Raw genomic sequence first — 16,406 nt, 5'->3', positions numbered from 1 at the left:
GAAGGGGCAGAGGTATGTTTGAGAGAGGCTTTTCCAGAAGGCTTAGCTGTAAAGCTGGCTGTGTGGCTTCTCTGAGGCTGCTTTGAGATGGGTTAATTGGCGTTTACACGATACGCAGAGATCTGGGGATAAAAGGCTTTGAGGAAGGGCAGGCAATTACGATCCTGGTGTTACTGGTGGTGGTCCAAGCTCACGAAGGCTGGAGTCCAAAGACCCCCGCCCGGCCCTCCCGCCCCGGCAGCCACTTACCACTGCTGTCAGCGGGGCCCTCGTGGGGCGCAGCTAATAAAAAAGAGATTAAAGAACAACCACGGAAAAATCCAGTAGCGGAGAGGGATTTCTCATCTCTTGAATCGTAACAGGGGAAGCATTGGCACCCGCTCCCTTTGTTTAATCAACTTCTCATGATGTGATAAATGGCTCCCTGTTCACCGCTGAATGTTTGTTTATGGAAAACGATCGTGCACAAGGTGAGACGCAAAGCCGGCAGAGCTGTGAGCCCGGCTGTGCCCAGGTGGTGGGGCGCCTGCAGGGAATGCCACCATACGGCAGACCCCTGAGAGCGGGACCTGAGCCAGTTACGTGGCTGTGGGGCTGGCGTGGTGAGCTCAGAAGATATAATGGAACATCACTGGGGGTTGAAAGACTTCATACAGTGTCACTGTGGATGGTTTGTCCCTTTCTTTAAGTGTGTGCACCCCCAGTGTAAACGCTTGCAGGTACGCAGGTCAAGTGCTTCCCGAGGAGGCAGGAGTTAGGACGTGGCCATGTTGCAGGCTGTTGTTAAGGCCACCAGTGTGGACCTCTCTAGACACTGCAGCCACACTCTGGTGGCATTCAGCAGCCATCCAGGGGGTAGGGGGGTCCCAGATGTCCCAGGGAGACGCAGAGACACTTTTGTCCCTAATCCCACTGGGCTACGGAACATCCCACTCACGGAGGGGATGGCCCAAGGGCTCTGGCCCCTGGCTGGTGAGACCCCCGGAGAGCTACACAGGGGCTCTGCATGGTGGGCAGGCAGGTATCTTGTGGATGATGTTGATGAGGGGGCCATGATACACACACTAAACAAATGCACCGGTGAAAGGAACCGAGAGGGGGAGGAGATTAAAAGAAAGGCCCAAACTGACCCAATAATGGAAAAACAATGTTCCATCTTAAGACATGCTGAAAACCCCCAAGGAAACGCAGTGGACACAACGGGCTGCGGCTGGGCTGCTCCTGGTACGTGGTGTCCGCTTCCTGCCCGACTGTGGTCGTGGGCTTGCCGAGTGCCCCAGGCCTTGCCTGCGGAGCCACAGCTCACCTGTCTCTGCCTTGTCTTGTCTCCCCCGTAGCTACTACATGCTGGAGAACAGGCCCAGGAACATCTACGGCATGGTCTGCTACTCCTGTCTGCTGGCTCCCCCCAACACCAAGGAATGTGAGTGCTCCGACCCTCCCTCGGGAGGGCATTTGCTCAGCATTGCCATCTTTCACACCAGGGGGCGGCAGAGAGGGGCCCATCCCAGTGCCCAGACAAGATTAACTGGGGGGAAGGTGGAGCGGAAATTCTCCCACGGCTGGTCCGGTCAGCAACAGGTCTGTACAGGGAGAGAGGTTTGCTGTAGCTGAGCTTTGAGCCAGAGGCTGAGATGCTAGTGCAGGTTGGCCACCAGCTACCTGCACAAGTCACTTAACCTCCAGGAGCCTGTTTTGTCATCTGTAATATAGGGGAACTAAAATCTGACCTCTCCCTTCCCAGGCAGTCACTGGAAAACCCAGTGAGGTCGCAGATGCATAGATACCTTGCAAGGTGCTAGACAATTGTAAGTTCCAAGGGAACTGCAAAGTGCTAGACAGTTGTGAGGCTGAGGGAAATGCAGAAGTGATCACGGTTACTGAAAGAGATTCCACAAAGCACCTGCAAACAGCATCCGAGTTTACAATCCTGCCTTGGGCTATTTCTTTCCCTTTCGTCTGACTTTCATGGACGTCTATTTATAAGGAAGGGCCGGGTACCTCTGCTTCAGAGGGAGGCACCATGTGGTCTCTTGGATTTGTGGTCTGGGGAGAGACTAATAAGATAGGACGGCCTTCTGGGAGGAAGCTGGGTGTCTGGTCCCTGGGCTGCAGGAGTACCTGTGACCCTCTCACTCTGCAGTGCCTTCCGGGTGGAGGAGCCACCCCTGGGACCCTGCCTCTCCTCACTCTCTGTAAGGCCCCACCCACCCTCATTTTTTTCCAAGAATCTTGTCTGGGAGAACAGGGTAAGGGAGAACCGGATAAGGGCCTGCATCTTACAACAGGGATGCAGGCAGGGGCAGCCCCCTCCCTGCCTTCTGTGCTGAGGGCCCTGGGCAGTGCCCTCGGGGGCGGGCCATTCCCTCCCTGGCAATTTGCTGAAGCAGAAGGGCCCTGCCACGAGGTTTGCTGTCTTTAAAGCTGAGCTTTCTTTCCCATCCATACGCTAATTAATTCACAAGTGAGAGGAGCCCTGACTGGTGAAGTCAGCTGCCATCCCTAATGTGCCTTCTGCAGCAGTGAGTGCCGGATGCTCTGGGACAAAGGCCTAGTCTGGGAAGATATCAGACACTGCACCTTTTTAGAAAAGGCTCTTTGCCTGTGCAGCCTTGGAAAGAACCAACCCTCCCCAGGGGCTTCTCTGTTTGAAAGCTCCCACATGGGCACAGGGGCTGCCCTCAGCGCCCGGCAGGAGAGCTGCAGGTCAGGCAGGGGTGCCTCTCAGTCCAGCAGTGTGGGTCCCCTGAGTCCTGGAGATTTTACAAATGGGCGCATCCCACTCCCCACCCAGCCCTTAACTGCTTCTGGGAAAACCAGCTCCCACTGAGGCCTCAGGGAGGCAGCAGAGCCCCCCTGGGCAAGTCCCCAGGCCTCTGTTTGCTCATCTGGGAAATGGGGAGATGCCACCAGCTCAGCCTTGTGGTGTGACAGGATGGGTGGAGCCCTGCCTGGGCCAGCGGCCTCAGTGTGAACATGAAAAAGAGAGTGACATTCCACCTCTCGGGCCTGCACTTCCCCTGCGCTGGTTTCAATCCAGAGATTTTTTTTTTTTCTTTTTTAATTTAGAGACAGGGTCTCACTGTGTTGCCTAGGCTGGCCTCAAACTCCTGGCTCAAGGGAGCCTCCCGCTTCGGCCTCCCAAGTAGCTGGGACTACAGGTGTACACCACCATGTCTGGCTTTAATCCAGAGATCGTTTTACCTGAGACACTGGCTCTGGAGTCAGCAGAAATGTCAGAGCTAGAAAGGCTGGCTATGGCCACAGCCCCTGTGAAGTCACAGAGACCCAAACTCACAGGACTGCCATCAGCAGCCCCAGCCCAGGAAAGCCAGGGACTTGGGGAGATCTCATCTTTCCAGGACCCTGAAGGCGCAGGCTGGCTGCCCAGGTCCAGCAGATGATTGAGGGCACCTTTCCTCACCTTCCTTGTCTGATCTACCTGGCCCTTGCCGAGCGAAGTTAATGCCCTTGGTACTCTGCGTCGGTGAGTGGTGGACTCTGCAGACCACCGTCATGGAGACGTGCCGAGGACCCCTGGCCACGGGTACCGCAGATGGAGCAGATGCATGTGGAGGAGACGCCTGAGTTAGCACCGGCCACCTCAGCAGAGGATGGGGCCGGGGAGCCAGAGCTCTCTGCCACACCCCGGGGTTGAAGCCCTTGCCCAGGCATCTGTGCTGCACCATTGCTTTTCTACCCTTAAAGCAATGGCGGCTTCTCTGCATGGCAGTGGGAAGCTGAGTATTGCAGGGCAGTGATTCTCCTTCAACTGCCTAGAAGGGTTTGTTAGGTCACACTGCTGGGCCCTCCCCAAACAGCATTTTAACAAGTGTGAGAACTGCTGGGGTAGGTTATGGGCCCTGGCCCTGGCCCGTTACTGGCTGAGTTAGACAGTTATCTTAGCTGCCCGATGGAGCGCCCAGTGGTGCCCGCTTGCCTGGCTGTGGTGTGGCCCAGGTGAGTTTTCACCCACCAAGCCACCTGGAAGTGCATCGCGAGTGCCCGTGGCGTTGGCCTTTGTGACACAGCCCCTCCAATAACCCTGAGAAGAAATGGAAAAGCAACACATAATTACTTTTAAGATGGAATATAATCTTTACAGTTTGGGGGCTTGTCAAGTAGCAAGAAGGAAAAGGACAGCCATTGGGTCACAGATCAGTCCTGCCGTTGGGTTGGTTGTCTCCTTGGATTAAAATCTCTGGCCACTGGTGGAACCCAGCTTTGAGCCTGCACTCAGTGACTGTGCAGTGCCCGGCGCCCTGGAGCCCGGCGAAGTGAGATGAAAGGTCCTTTGGTTATTCTTCAGTCAAATTAAAGAGCAAGATGCACTTGGGGCGGCCAGAGCTTTCTGGCTTTCTTCTTCCCTGCACGGCCCCACGTGAAGGGGTCTGTGTGGCAATGACAATGGGGGTTCAGCGCGGTGGCCTGGCATTCCAGACGGGAGGAAAGGATTCAGCATCAGACTTGGGTTTCATTATAGGTTTCCTCGCCTGGGAAAGTCACTTAACTTCTTTGTACCTCAGTTTCCTCATGTGCCAAATGGGGATGTCTGTCTCACAAGATTGTCATAAGGACAGGTGTGACAGGGCAGGCAATGTGCATGGCCTGCCCCCTCCAGCACCGGGCACTGTCCCCAGGGTGGAGCACACAGCCCAGGTGTCCCTCGCTCGCCTGGGACACGGGCGAGTAGGACTCCTCCCTAATGAGCAGGTGGAGGGGCCAATCAAGTGACGTGAAAAAGGCACTGAGTTGGCCCAGTGCCCCACACCTGGCACTTGTTCCATTGTCCTTGGGTCTTTTATTGTCAGTGGCTGAGACCCCTGAGTCAGGTCCAGAGCGGACTGGCCTTTTGGAGAAGTCCACTCTTACTCTCGGTGCTCCAGCGGTTTCCATCTCACAGGCACGCAACGCTCTGATGTGACGCCGCATGGTGAGTGCCACCACGCACGCGTGAAGCCCTGGCCTCCCCCGACGCCAGCGGCCAGCTGCTCTGACGCCGCAGCCCTGCTCAGACTCCACCAGGCACACACGTCACGGGAACCGGTCAGGAAACAGACTGCGGCACAGCCGGTCTGGGGCCGAGGTGCTGCCTGTCCTGCCGGCTCCCAGGGGGCCCTGCCTTGAGCAGCTGTGGTTCCGGGGCCGCCACTAGGGGTGCTGGCCAGTGCCACGGCCGTGCGGCGCCCTCGCTGACAGCTCTGAAGAATCAATAAGCAAATCATTTTTAAAAATCCAAACGGTTTGCCCTCTGTGGAGACTCCCAGCCCGACTCTGCTACATATGGTGCGTTTATAGATTGTGTGGGTTAGCAGACCACAGGGCCCCGTTGTACCTCTCGTGGCTTAGAGTCAAGGTGTGGTTGAGCCGTGTGCCTGCAAGCGCCAAGCCCGCGTGAGGGAGATGAGCGTGGACCCTGCAGGACCCCTCCCTGTCTGCCCCAGTGCTGCCTCGAACTCGGCCCAAGCCAAGCAGACATGCTCAGGGATGCCTACATGCCAGAGAGCACCCGACCACCCCTCTGCACACCCGGGGCTGCTCGATTGGTGACAACAGGAGCTCAGTTTGGGGGGAAACGTCCAGTGTCAGTGTGGAGGCCCAGCTGTGGGTGCAGTAAGATGCCACTGACATGCTTCCTGCACGGATTGTCTGGGGACATCGTTGTTTAACCAGCCCTGCAGGGCTGCAGAGGCATCTCACAGGTCATGTGCGTGCTAGGCTGCCTTCACTGTCCCCCTCTAGGGCGTATTTGTGTGTGTCCCCAACCCTGTCACCTGCCTCAGCCTACAAGCCCCGGCAGGAAGGGACAAGAAGAGATGAAGGTGACAGACCTCCACAGACACAGCCACGGATGTTCTTTTTTTCTGACAGCGTATCTTACGTTCCCTTGAGCCCCTTTACCCAACAGAGAGATCAGCTGCTTTTCCACGTCCTGCTGCTTTTAAAAAGGAAGTTAGGTCATGCTTGAGGCTATGCCCCGTGCCCTGTCTCGCTCACCTGAGGAAGTGTGATAGGCTCCTGCCCAGCGAGAGCAAACAGGCACAGAGGCCACCTAATCGCGCCGGGGGCTGCCAAAGGGCATTCAAGAAGGCCCCTCCGCCAGGCACGCACCCCTCCAGCTCCTTCCCCAGTAGGACTTCGGTTCTGAGGCCAGGTGAGAAGGCTGAATAAAAAAAAGCAAAGATTGATCCTAAGTTTGGGACCCAGGGAGGAGAAAAGCTTTCGTTTACCATCCAGAAACACAAGGAAACATCAGTGGGCAGGGGACATTTCTCATGCACCAGCGACAGTTCCATTTCCTCCCAGCCCGGGCGGTGGGTGCTCCCAGCAGCCGAGGACCAAACCAGGAGGCCGCGGCTGCCTCTGCTTCCTCCCAAGTCCCCTCCCTGTGTCACGTGTGGAGTTGTTCTTCGTTTTACAAGGTGTGAGGACTGAGAAGCGTGGGGCTGCTCTCCACTTAGGGGACACAGGGTGGATGAGTCAGTGACCAGTGGGCTGCCCCAGCCAGTAAGTGTCAGCTGTAGAAACATCACTCACAGCAGGGGCGTGCGTTTCCCCTAGGACCTTCTCTTAAAGAAAAGGACCTGCTAGGGAAGCTGCAGGGCCGGGCTTAGGGGCGTGGATGTCAGGGCAGCCGCCTATCTTGTCCTTGATGCACGGGCTGCCTTTCTGCCGTGCAAACCCACTTCATGAGTTCTCCAGACCTGGTGAGACAAAGGTGTGAGAGAAGGAAGTTCATTTGAAACATGATTGTTTTTATTAATTGCAAGACACAAGTCTAGCTTACAAGAAGGTTAACCATCAGGATATTGTCTTTTCTGGGGCAAACCGTTTTGTTTGTTTTCACCACCCAGTCATTTAGCGTTTTGATTTATAGCAAATTAAGCTTCCATTTTACCCTGCTGAGTGACACTCTCTCCATAGAAGGGGTATTTATGAATCATAGCTTTGAGAGAAGGCAAAGAGAATCTCTGCTCTTGAACAGCTTGGTCACAAATATTTTAAAACTGTATCTTAGGAAGTACCCTAGAGAGAAACACACCAGGAGTCAACTCAGATGTGAGGCCATGAGTGGTTCTGTTATCCCTTTTTCATGTTCCTATTTTTTCCAAATTTTTAACAGTGAACCTATATTACTTGTATGACTAGAAAAAGTATTAAGAACACATTCCTGCTCTATTTAGTTGAAGGAATTAGTCTACTATCACCCTGATAATACTTTCATACACATACTATTTTTCCTTGTTTTTTGGGTTTTTGAGTTAGGGTCTCACTCTGTTGCCCAGGCTGGAGTGCAGTGGCGTCACCATAGCTTGCTGCAGCCTCCAACTCCCCACCCCAAAGATCCTCCCACCTGCCCTCCCCAAGTGCCTGGATTAGGGGTGTGCGCACCGTGTGGCCAGGCTTCCTCATTTTCAGAGACAGCATATTCCCTGTCTCGGTTCAGGGGAAAACTGAGCCCGTGGGACCCGCAACCTGCCCCTCCCTGCCGTTCAGTGTCTTTTTATTTAAAGAACAGTAACCAGGAGAGGTTAGAATCTTTAGGGATCATTAAACCCACTAACAAATAAAAATATTTAGCCTTCCCCTGCCCACATCCCTCCAGCCTGTTCATGATCGAGAATTCCAGATCAATTAGCTCTACTGCCATATCTTTCCGTCTTGGAAGGTGGCACTTCTCCGGATCACCTGAGGTGACTTTGTTCCCCCTGCAGGTGTGGGAGCCACTTCGGGAGTCTCTGCCAGCTTCCCCAGCACGTCCGGCAGCAGCACACTGTCCCCCTTCCAGCACACCCATAAAGGTACGACAGGCGCTTGGGTACTGATCGCCCGCAGTTAAGGGGCGCGGGTGAAAGCTAAGAGGAAGAGAGGGAATAATTGTCAGCAAGGATTTCAGAGTTCTTCCCACCTGGAATCACCTCTCACCTCCCTTATGTGATGAGTCACACGGTGCCCCAGTTGCAGGAAGTGGTAATTATCTCTGCAAGGAGTGGAATAGGTCACTCCCTGGGTGCCCCGGGCCCACTGGCAGGTGCTGGTGATGAAGGCTTCTTGGGGGGCTGCCAGGCGGGGGCACCAGCACCTCCTGGGCTTTGGTTTGGGGTCAACAGCAGTCCTGCTGCTGGCTGTCAAGCCCACCTGCTGCCCTTAGCACTGCAGTGTCCAGTTTCAGTACGTTTCATTCTCCCTAACCCCCTAGGGATGCAAAGGACTGGGGAGGACCCCCAAAGTCTAATCTTTCTCTCAGAGCCAGGCCTTTCCTTCTCGTGAGGGTATAATTCCTTCCCGTTACTTACGCATATCTAGGCCCAGGTCTCAGTGAGGCTGGGGGCACATTTCAGAGCCCACCGAGCCCGTCGCTGGGCCTCCTACGTACTCGTGCAGCCACAGGCAGGAATGTTCTGCTAGGATGTGTGAACCTCATTCCCACCAGGCCCCGGGGCAGTAGCACACAACACAGAGAACAGCAAAACACTCTGTCACCCAGACCTGGCATCCAAATGATGTTTCAGGTACGCCCCAGATGATGCTGGGGGTAGGGGACAGTTTTCCTACAGACACACCTGCCCACACGGGGGTTCTCAGCTCTGGCGCCTCCCCCAGATGACGTGGGAGCCTCAGATGCCTGTCACCCACGAGTGTGGGTGGTGGGGAATCTGGGTGCTGCTTCATGAGAACCAGGGTCCAATTTCGTTATTTTAGAGAATTAGAACGAGCTTCAGGGTGTTTTATATGCCTGAGGCTGACGTTAATCAGGGAAGTGAGCAAAGTCCCCTGGGGTAAGTGAGGGTCTTCCTGGGCGGGTGGCAGAGCTGAGGGAGCAGGTGACACCACTGTGCCCTGGGCTCTTATGATCACGCTTAGGTTGGAACTGCATGAACCGCAAGACAGACCCAAAGCAGGAACTCGGGGTCTAGCCATGGAGCTGACTCTTCTTGGAAATGCCCAGACTTGGACTGCGCTGCCTCCAGGGCACTCTCGTTCACGGTTCTCTTCCTGTCCACACCAAACCTGCCTTCGGGTTCCCAAAGAAGGAGAACCAAGAGCAACCAGGCAAACGTGGACCGTGGTGTTCCCAGAGAAGTCTGGAGAAGCCACTCTGAGAGTGGCCAGGGGGTGGTTGGGCCTCCTGAGCTGGCGGCCAGGACGAGCGTGGTGGCTGCTTCTCCAATTAGGCAGATTCCTCACTCCGGGGTCCCCTGGAACCATTCCAGCAGCAGGGCCATTGCTTCCAGAGCCATGGGCCTGAGCCCTGGGTCACTCATGCTCTCTTTCCCTTGATGCCAGCAGAGCTCTCAAGCCAAGGACACCTGGCCACCGCCCTGATCATCGCCATGTCCACCATCTTCATCATGGCCATCGCCATCGTCCTCATCATCATGTTCTACATCATGAAGACGAAGCCTTCTGCCCCAGGTGACGGCCTGCACCCCACGCCCCGCCCTCTCGGCCCTCCGGCAGCTCACCCTGTCGGAGAGCCCGCTGCTTACCCTCCTCTCTCCCCCACCAGCCTGCTGCGCCAGCCACCCGGGGAAGAGCGTGGAGGCCCCAGTGAGCAAGGACGAGGAGAAGAAAGAGGCCCCAGGTCTGCAGACCCAGCCTCTGCACCACCCCACGAGCACAGTGTCCGTGGCCTCCTCACTGCCTCTGCTCCCTCACCGCTCAGAAGCGCAGGGCTCCCGGGCACTGCCGGGCGGTCACCGGGCAGTTCTGCCCAAGAGCGAGCTCCGAGCAGGGAGGGGCCGGCTCGGAGCCGTTCTAAGCCCTTCCTCCCCAACCTTCCATCTCCCTGCAGACACGGTGGTGATCTTCTCTGAGAAGGACGAATTCGAGAAGCTGACAGCAGCTCCAGCAAAGCCCGCCAAGAGGTACGTGGAGCAGCCCCAGCTCCTGAGCGGGAAGGGGAGACGGGCATGCAGCCGAGTCACTGAGAGGCTGTGCCTGGCCTGGGGCTGGCCGGGGACACCAGGGGGCTCTGAGACACAGGGGCAATCCCGGTCAGCCTTGTCGGTGACCAGCAGGGACAGGTGATGTGAGAGGCAGGTGGTGACGGCTGCCTGCTGCTCCCCTCCGGGTCAGGTGCTCCTCCCTGCGTCCTTCCAGGCACCCTGGGCCTTCCTCTCTACCACCCGCCCTCCGTGTGCCCCTTCTCCAGACCACAGGGGCCCAGGCAGTGCTGGGATGGCCACAACACTGGTGATACAGGTGTGGATGACAGCCAACAAACATTCATGCTTGCTCGGTCTGTAAATGTGTTTCCCCATCACAGCCCTAGGATCAAGGCTAACATCATCCCCATCTGTAGGTTTGGAAGTTGTCACTCGCCCAAGGCCACACACTAGTGAGCAGCAGGGCTGGGTCCAAGTCCAGGCTTCCGACAAGCCATGTGGTGGAATGGGGCCTCTTGAGGAAGAGATCTGACGTATGAAACCCCACCACGTTTACCACACCTCAGGGTGCAGAACCAGCCCCTGCTTTTACAAGCTCGGGGACAGGGAAGCAAACTTTTTATTCACCCCACTAGGTGGTCACTGGACTTGGTCCTGCTGAGGTTCCACAGGTTAACTCCCAGCGAGGCAGCACGCCCCATTTGCTGGCGCTGGAAGGACCCCATCCACCCGATTGCCTCCCTTTGTGGATGGGGCACAGAGGCCACAAGAGGGTCACCAAACCAGTTACAGGCAGAGCAGAGGCAAACCCTCCTCCCCGACACCCACCCCATGATCTTCCCATGATCCAAGTATGAACCCTTGGAAGCCTTCCTACTTAGGAACAGTGAGCAGTCCGCGTCCGTGTGGAGCTCTGGCATTTGTAAAGCATGGCTGTGTGCGTTGTCTCATTTGGAGAACGCCAGTGTGTCTCATGGCTCCCGATGCAAGGCCAGGAATCAAACTTAAATCGTAAGATCTTTGCATACTAGGAAAGAGAGGTGGACTGTGTGTGTAAAACTAGTCAGCCCTTGGAGAGAGGTTCTTTCCTGTAAGTGCCTCGATTCTGATTGATCATTTTTCACACCCGTATCCCCCACCCCAGGGGATTTGTGGCCTACGCCCCACCGTGTACACTGGCGAGAGGTGCCAGGTCCGAGCCACTGCTCCCACGACCAAAGCCAGGCTCTAGTCATGCTGTGTGGCTCTGGCTCTTACACACGGCCTCACTGGGGACAGAGTTTGCTCCTCAGCCTCTCCCCTTCTGTTCCTCTGGCCTTTCTTATTCCCAAAAACAGGAAAAAGGGGTAGTCAAAAGGGCAGAGACGAGCCTCATGACTTGAATTTCATCTGAAGATGGGGAAAATGAGGGGACCCTACTGGAAAAATTATATATTTATTTCCTACACAAATATTAAATAAAAATTAAAACCCAACAATTGTGCTTTAAAAGATGAGGCACTGACCTTTCGTCCCTGCTGTCCATTCTTGGGTCTTAGAGACCAGGCTCAGGGGCCACACGGTCATCTGTGGGGACAGCTTTTCTATTTCACCCGCTGTCATGTTGAGACAGGGATGGGCCAGTCGACCTCTTCGTGAGGCCCCAGGGCCTAATGAGATGTGGGTTCTGCCAGTGGCTTCATCGCTATTTTTATTTCTTGTGTATTATCCTGTCTGTAGGACTGTTTGTATATGGGCTTCATTGCTGTAACCTAGTTACTAGCAAATGTAATGCTTTTTAAAAAAAAAAAAAAGTCTTCAGCCAAACCACAGGAAACAAGCAGGATGGCTATAAAAAAGAATATTGTTTTTCATAGATTTGGAATGGTGCTGAGAGTTTAAGCTCCAAGCCACACGTGTCTAGGGCCGGCCTGGGTCCTGTGTGGACCTGGGCAGGGAGAGGTGGGGTGGCGGAAGCCCAGACTCATCGTGCGTGACCGCGCACCCTGCCCACCCACCGGGGCTTGCTGTCCCCTCCCGTGGTGCACACATTTCAGCCAGTTCACCCCACTAGTCACGAGGGGGCTTCCCAGGCACAAGGCTTCATTTTCAGTTACTCTAGAGAGCTGGCCTAGATCCAGTGCTGGCCACATAAACTTGTTTGCCGAACTTGGTGCTTACTGGGACTAAGTGTAGGGATCTAGAACATACTCGGTGAACCTTTGCTGAGCTTCAGGGTGTGACAGACGGCAGGTGCACGGATGAGCAGGTGCCATCCCCACGCTGAGGGGCAGCCCCGGCCCCTGGAGCTCCGCTGCACCTTTGTGAAGCCCCCACACAGCCACCTGCAGATCATGCTGCGGGTGTTGACTTGCTTGGAAAGCAGCGGGGGTCAGGGATGTGTCTGTCTCATCTTGCACCCCCTTGTCCAGTGCCCCTGAGCTGCTCAGCAAACCTTGAGGAACAAGTCATTGCTCCCGACTGTCCACACCTGGGTGACACAAGTCGCCACTGGGAGAACCTGTCAGGGCTGCCACCCCCAGGCACATTAACCACCGTCCCTCCTGTCTCTGCAGCGAGAATGACGCCTCGTCCGAGAACGAGCAGCTGCTGAGCCGCAGCGTGGACAGTGACGAGGAGCCCGCACCCGACAAGCAGGGCTCCCCAGAGCTGTGCCTGCTGTCGCTGGTGCACCTGGCCAGGGAGAAGTCGGCCGCCAGCAACAAGTCAGCCGGGGTGAGGCTCCCGCAGAGCTCGCCATGCTGTGTGGTGGGAAATTGACCCACCAGAACTTTCTTGTTAAATGGGCTCTCCTGTGACACAGGGTGTTTCTCCAAAAGTCCAACAGAGGAGACCTGGACAGAGGGAAGGCTCACAGCAAGACAGTAAAAAGAGAAAACTTTTCTTTCTTTTATTATGTCACTTGATAAATGAAAGTGAAAATTAATACGTAAAGAGAAAAAAGTTAAAATCACTTGCAATGCCAGCAGACAGAAAAAAACCTTTGTAAACATACTGGCATATATCCAATTGTAGATAATTTTCTACATGTGTAATATACATATGTTTTTTTTCTGTATACATACTATAAAAACAGGCTCACATGTACAAATTGTCCCCAGGGTTTCATCCCCTGCAGCAGGCCCTGGGATGTGCTGTGGCCTGAGGTGTGGGCAGAGCCCGCCCCGACCCCTGCTGACTGAGCCTGCGGTCCTCTCTCTGGTCCGTGCCTCTGGGCGTAGATCCGAGCGCAGGACAGCGGCAGTGACAGGCAGCACCACTGGTAGTAAAAGCGCCCAAGTGGGATCCTGGCTGTGGCCTGGTCTGACGGGATGCCACACTCTAGGCTTCCCCGAGCCCAGTGACCACTGTCATGGGGCTGCCACTCGCAAGGACGCTAGAGGCCTGCAGAGCTGTTACAAGAGGGACGGGCAGCCGTGGCCGAGGGACTTGAGCCCCTATGTGCTGTGGGCCTCGTCTCCTTGCACCAGGCCACATGCTCCAGCGGAGGGTCCCCCCGCAACCCTCGGGCCAGCAGGGTTCCCTGCGGTCACCTTCCAAACAGATTGATGCCAGCGGTGGCCTCGGGTGTCTTGTGAGTCTGACTGTCCAGTTGAGCCCAAGAAGCACCCTTGGTGTGCCCCAAACATGTTTGAGTGGGAAAACCCAAAGAAAACCCTTTCTCCCTGTGAATTAGGAGCGAGGTCCGGGTGGCTGGGCGTGGCGTCCGTCCGCCAGCGCTGAGGTGCAGGGCTGCTTCTTTGCTGCCATTTCCCCCTTTAGGAAGATGAACATTCTCTTATCTCTTTTTCATAGATTCAGAGCCGAAGGAAGAAGATACTGGATGTGTATGCCAACGTGTGCGGAGTCGTGGAGGGTAAGTGCGAAAGAGCCGCTGGGGACCCGCACCCGAGGTGGTCCCCACCCAACCGTCTGGAGGTCCGCTGCGGGAAGGGGCCGTGAGCCCCAGTGCTCCTGGTTGGGGACTAAACAAAGCTGCCCACCGGATTGTCAAATGTGGGGGAGACGGGATTGGCTCCCAGCTATTACAAGGCATCCGCCTCGTTTCCCAGGCACCCACTGCTGCACAGGGAGCAGAGCCGTGGAGCCTCACACCCGCAGGGTCCCCAGCGCCCCCAGGCTACTCTGCCCATTGGCGTCATCATCAGGGAACATGACTAGTCATCCCATGCTTAGCCTGCCCTCCCTTTCCCTCAGTGGCTCGCAGGGTCCAGTGGCCTTGGGAGCCTCTCTCTCCCTTCCAAAGTCAGACTGTCTCAGGGCAACCTCAGGCCAGGTGTGGGCAGGGAAGAGGCAGCAGTCTGAAATCATCATCCTCAGCTCCCAATCCCTGCAAAATCCAGTCCCTAAATTACCTTCTTATTCACCCCAAAGATAAACCCCTCATGGCCCAGGTAAGGGGTTTTCCCTGCTTCCTGGCTAGCTGGCATCCACCCCTCTCCGCAGATGCCTGGTCATCCCCATGCCCCCAAGAGCAGCCCGCTGTGCCCGGGCAGGCCTGCTGGTCGGGTGCTGCGTTGGCCAGACGTAACTCTACTGCGGTGAGTTCCCAGGCCAAGAATTCTTGGCTGCCTGCCTAAAGGTGGCATCTCTCCATAGAAACATGCCCAGCTCAGCCAGCCCCATCAAGCCTGGCATGGCCAGGACTGTCAACTGTCCAATGCAGGATGGTCGGGGACTTGCGTTTCTTCTCTCAGAAAGCTCTTCCCTGCTCCAAAGTGTATTAAGAATCTGTACCCCTGGGACAGTGGTTTTCCCTTCCGTTTTTAGAACCTCACACACAAGAGAAGCCCCTCCACTGAGCCTAGGTGGGTGCAGAGCTTGCAGCCTGTGTCCTCAGCCACCCTGGCAGCCCAGGCACACGTGCCTCCTAATCCCACAGTGATGGCGACACAGCCACGGCTGAGAACCGCAGCCCGGCAGTGCCAGCCTTGCTGAACCTCAGAGTCACTTGCAGGTCTTAGCACTCTCTCCGCCTACCTGACCTCCACCCACACCCTGATGTAATTAGTCAGGGATGAGTCCCAGGCATCAATGTCTTTTGATTTTTTTGTTTTTAATTAACCTTTTTATTTCGAGATCATCCTTACCATGCAGTGGTGAGAGTTAATACAGAGAGATCCTGTGTGCCCTTTACTTAGTTTCTCCTAATGATAACATCTGGCAAAAGTATATACAAAATCACCACATTGATATTGATATTGATATTGATACCATGAAGCTAGAGACCATTCCCATCACCACAAGGACCCCTCCTGTTGCCACTATCTGGCTACACTCAATTCCCACCCACCCCACGACCCAGGCACCTGGAAACCAGTAATCTGTTCTCGATTTCTATAATTTTGTCATTTCAAAGACGATATAAAAGTGGAATCATGTATTATGTAATCAGGTTGTTTTGTGTGTCAATAGTTCCTTTCTGTTGCTAAGTCGCATTCTGTAGTGTGGATGGACCAGAGTCTGTTTAACCATTCGCTCACTGAAGAACGTCTAGGTTGTTTCCAGTTAGGAGCTATTAGGAATAAAGGTACTATAAACATTTGTGTACAGGTTTATCTGTGAACATAAGTCATGATTTTTCTGGGATAAAGGCCCAGGAATGTGTTTGTTGGGTAATATGCTAGTTGCATGGTTAGTGTTTTTAATAACTGCCAAACTGTTTTCCAAAGTGGCTATACCATTTTACATTCCCCCTAGCAATGTATGAATGATCTGGTTTCTCCATATCCTTGCCAGCATTTGGTGTTGTTACCATTTTGTATTTTAGCCATTCTGAGAGGTATGTTGTGATATCTCATTGTGGTTTTAATTTGCACATTCCTAATGTTTGAACATCTTTTCTCGTGTTTGTCATCTGTATGTCCTCTTCAGTAAAATGTTTCTTCATGTCTTTTGCCCATTTTCCAATTAGATTGTGTGATTTTTTGCTGTTGAGTTTTGAGAGTTCATTATATTCTAGATGCTAGTCCTTTGATGGATATGTGGTTTGCAAGTATTATCTCCATTTTGTAGCTTGCTTAGCTTATCTTTTCACTCTCTTAACAGACTCTTTCCTCTGTCTGTATTCTGCCATTGAACATACCTACTGAGCTTTTGATTTTGGTTACCCTATTTTTTCAGTTCTGATATTTTCATTTGGTTTTTTTTAATATTTTCTATATTTTGGTGAGGTTTTCTTTTTGATTTGTTTTATGTATGTTCATAATTGCTTGTTGAAGCATTTTTGTTATGGTTTCTTTAAAATCCTTTTCAGATAATCTAACATCTCTGTCATCTCAGTGTTTGCCTCCATTGATTGGCTTTTTCCATTTATTTGTGATCTTCCTGTTTCTCAGTATCATGAATGAGTTTATTTTGACACCTGGACATTTTCATGTCATGTTATGAGACTCTGGATCTTATTTAAGCCTTCTATTTTAGAAGGACCTGCAGCTGTGAGTGGAGCCCCTTGACAGCTCCGCGGCAGGAGAATGGGCGTGAAGGCAGACGCCAAGCTCCCCACTCAGCCTTCAT

At 54.2% G+C, this 16,406-nt stretch overlaps 1 protein-coding gene across 1 annotated transcript in view; it reads left to right on the top strand.

Annotated features, from left to right (window-relative positions):
- Nucleotides 1-16,406, top strand: part of EDAR (ectodysplasin A receptor) — a 77,304-nt gene that overhangs the window by 57,268 nt on the left and 3,630 nt on the right. Inside the window, exons 5-11 of the mRNA XM_045550374.1 lie at nucleotides 1,338-1,423; nucleotides 7,716-7,802; nucleotides 9,292-9,417; nucleotides 9,512-9,586; nucleotides 9,797-9,869; nucleotides 12,446-12,605; nucleotides 13,686-13,746. Of these exons, the coding sequence (XP_045406330.1) occupies nucleotides 1,338-1,423; nucleotides 7,716-7,802; nucleotides 9,292-9,417; nucleotides 9,512-9,586; nucleotides 9,797-9,869; nucleotides 12,446-12,605; nucleotides 13,686-13,746 (668 nt within the window). The remainder of the gene's footprint in view (nucleotides 1-1,337; nucleotides 1,424-7,715; nucleotides 7,803-9,291; nucleotides 9,418-9,511; nucleotides 9,587-9,796; nucleotides 9,870-12,445; nucleotides 12,606-13,685; nucleotides 13,747-16,406) is intronic.

The sequence above is a fragment of the Lemur catta genome, chromosome 4 (assembly GCF_020740605.2).
Source record: "Lemur catta isolate mLemCat1 chromosome 4, mLemCat1.pri, whole genome shotgun sequence".
In the NCBI taxonomy this organism is placed as follows: Eukaryota; Metazoa; Chordata; class Mammalia; order Primates; family Lemuridae; genus Lemur; species Lemur catta.
This window is presented reverse-complemented; position numbering and strand designations above follow the sequence as displayed.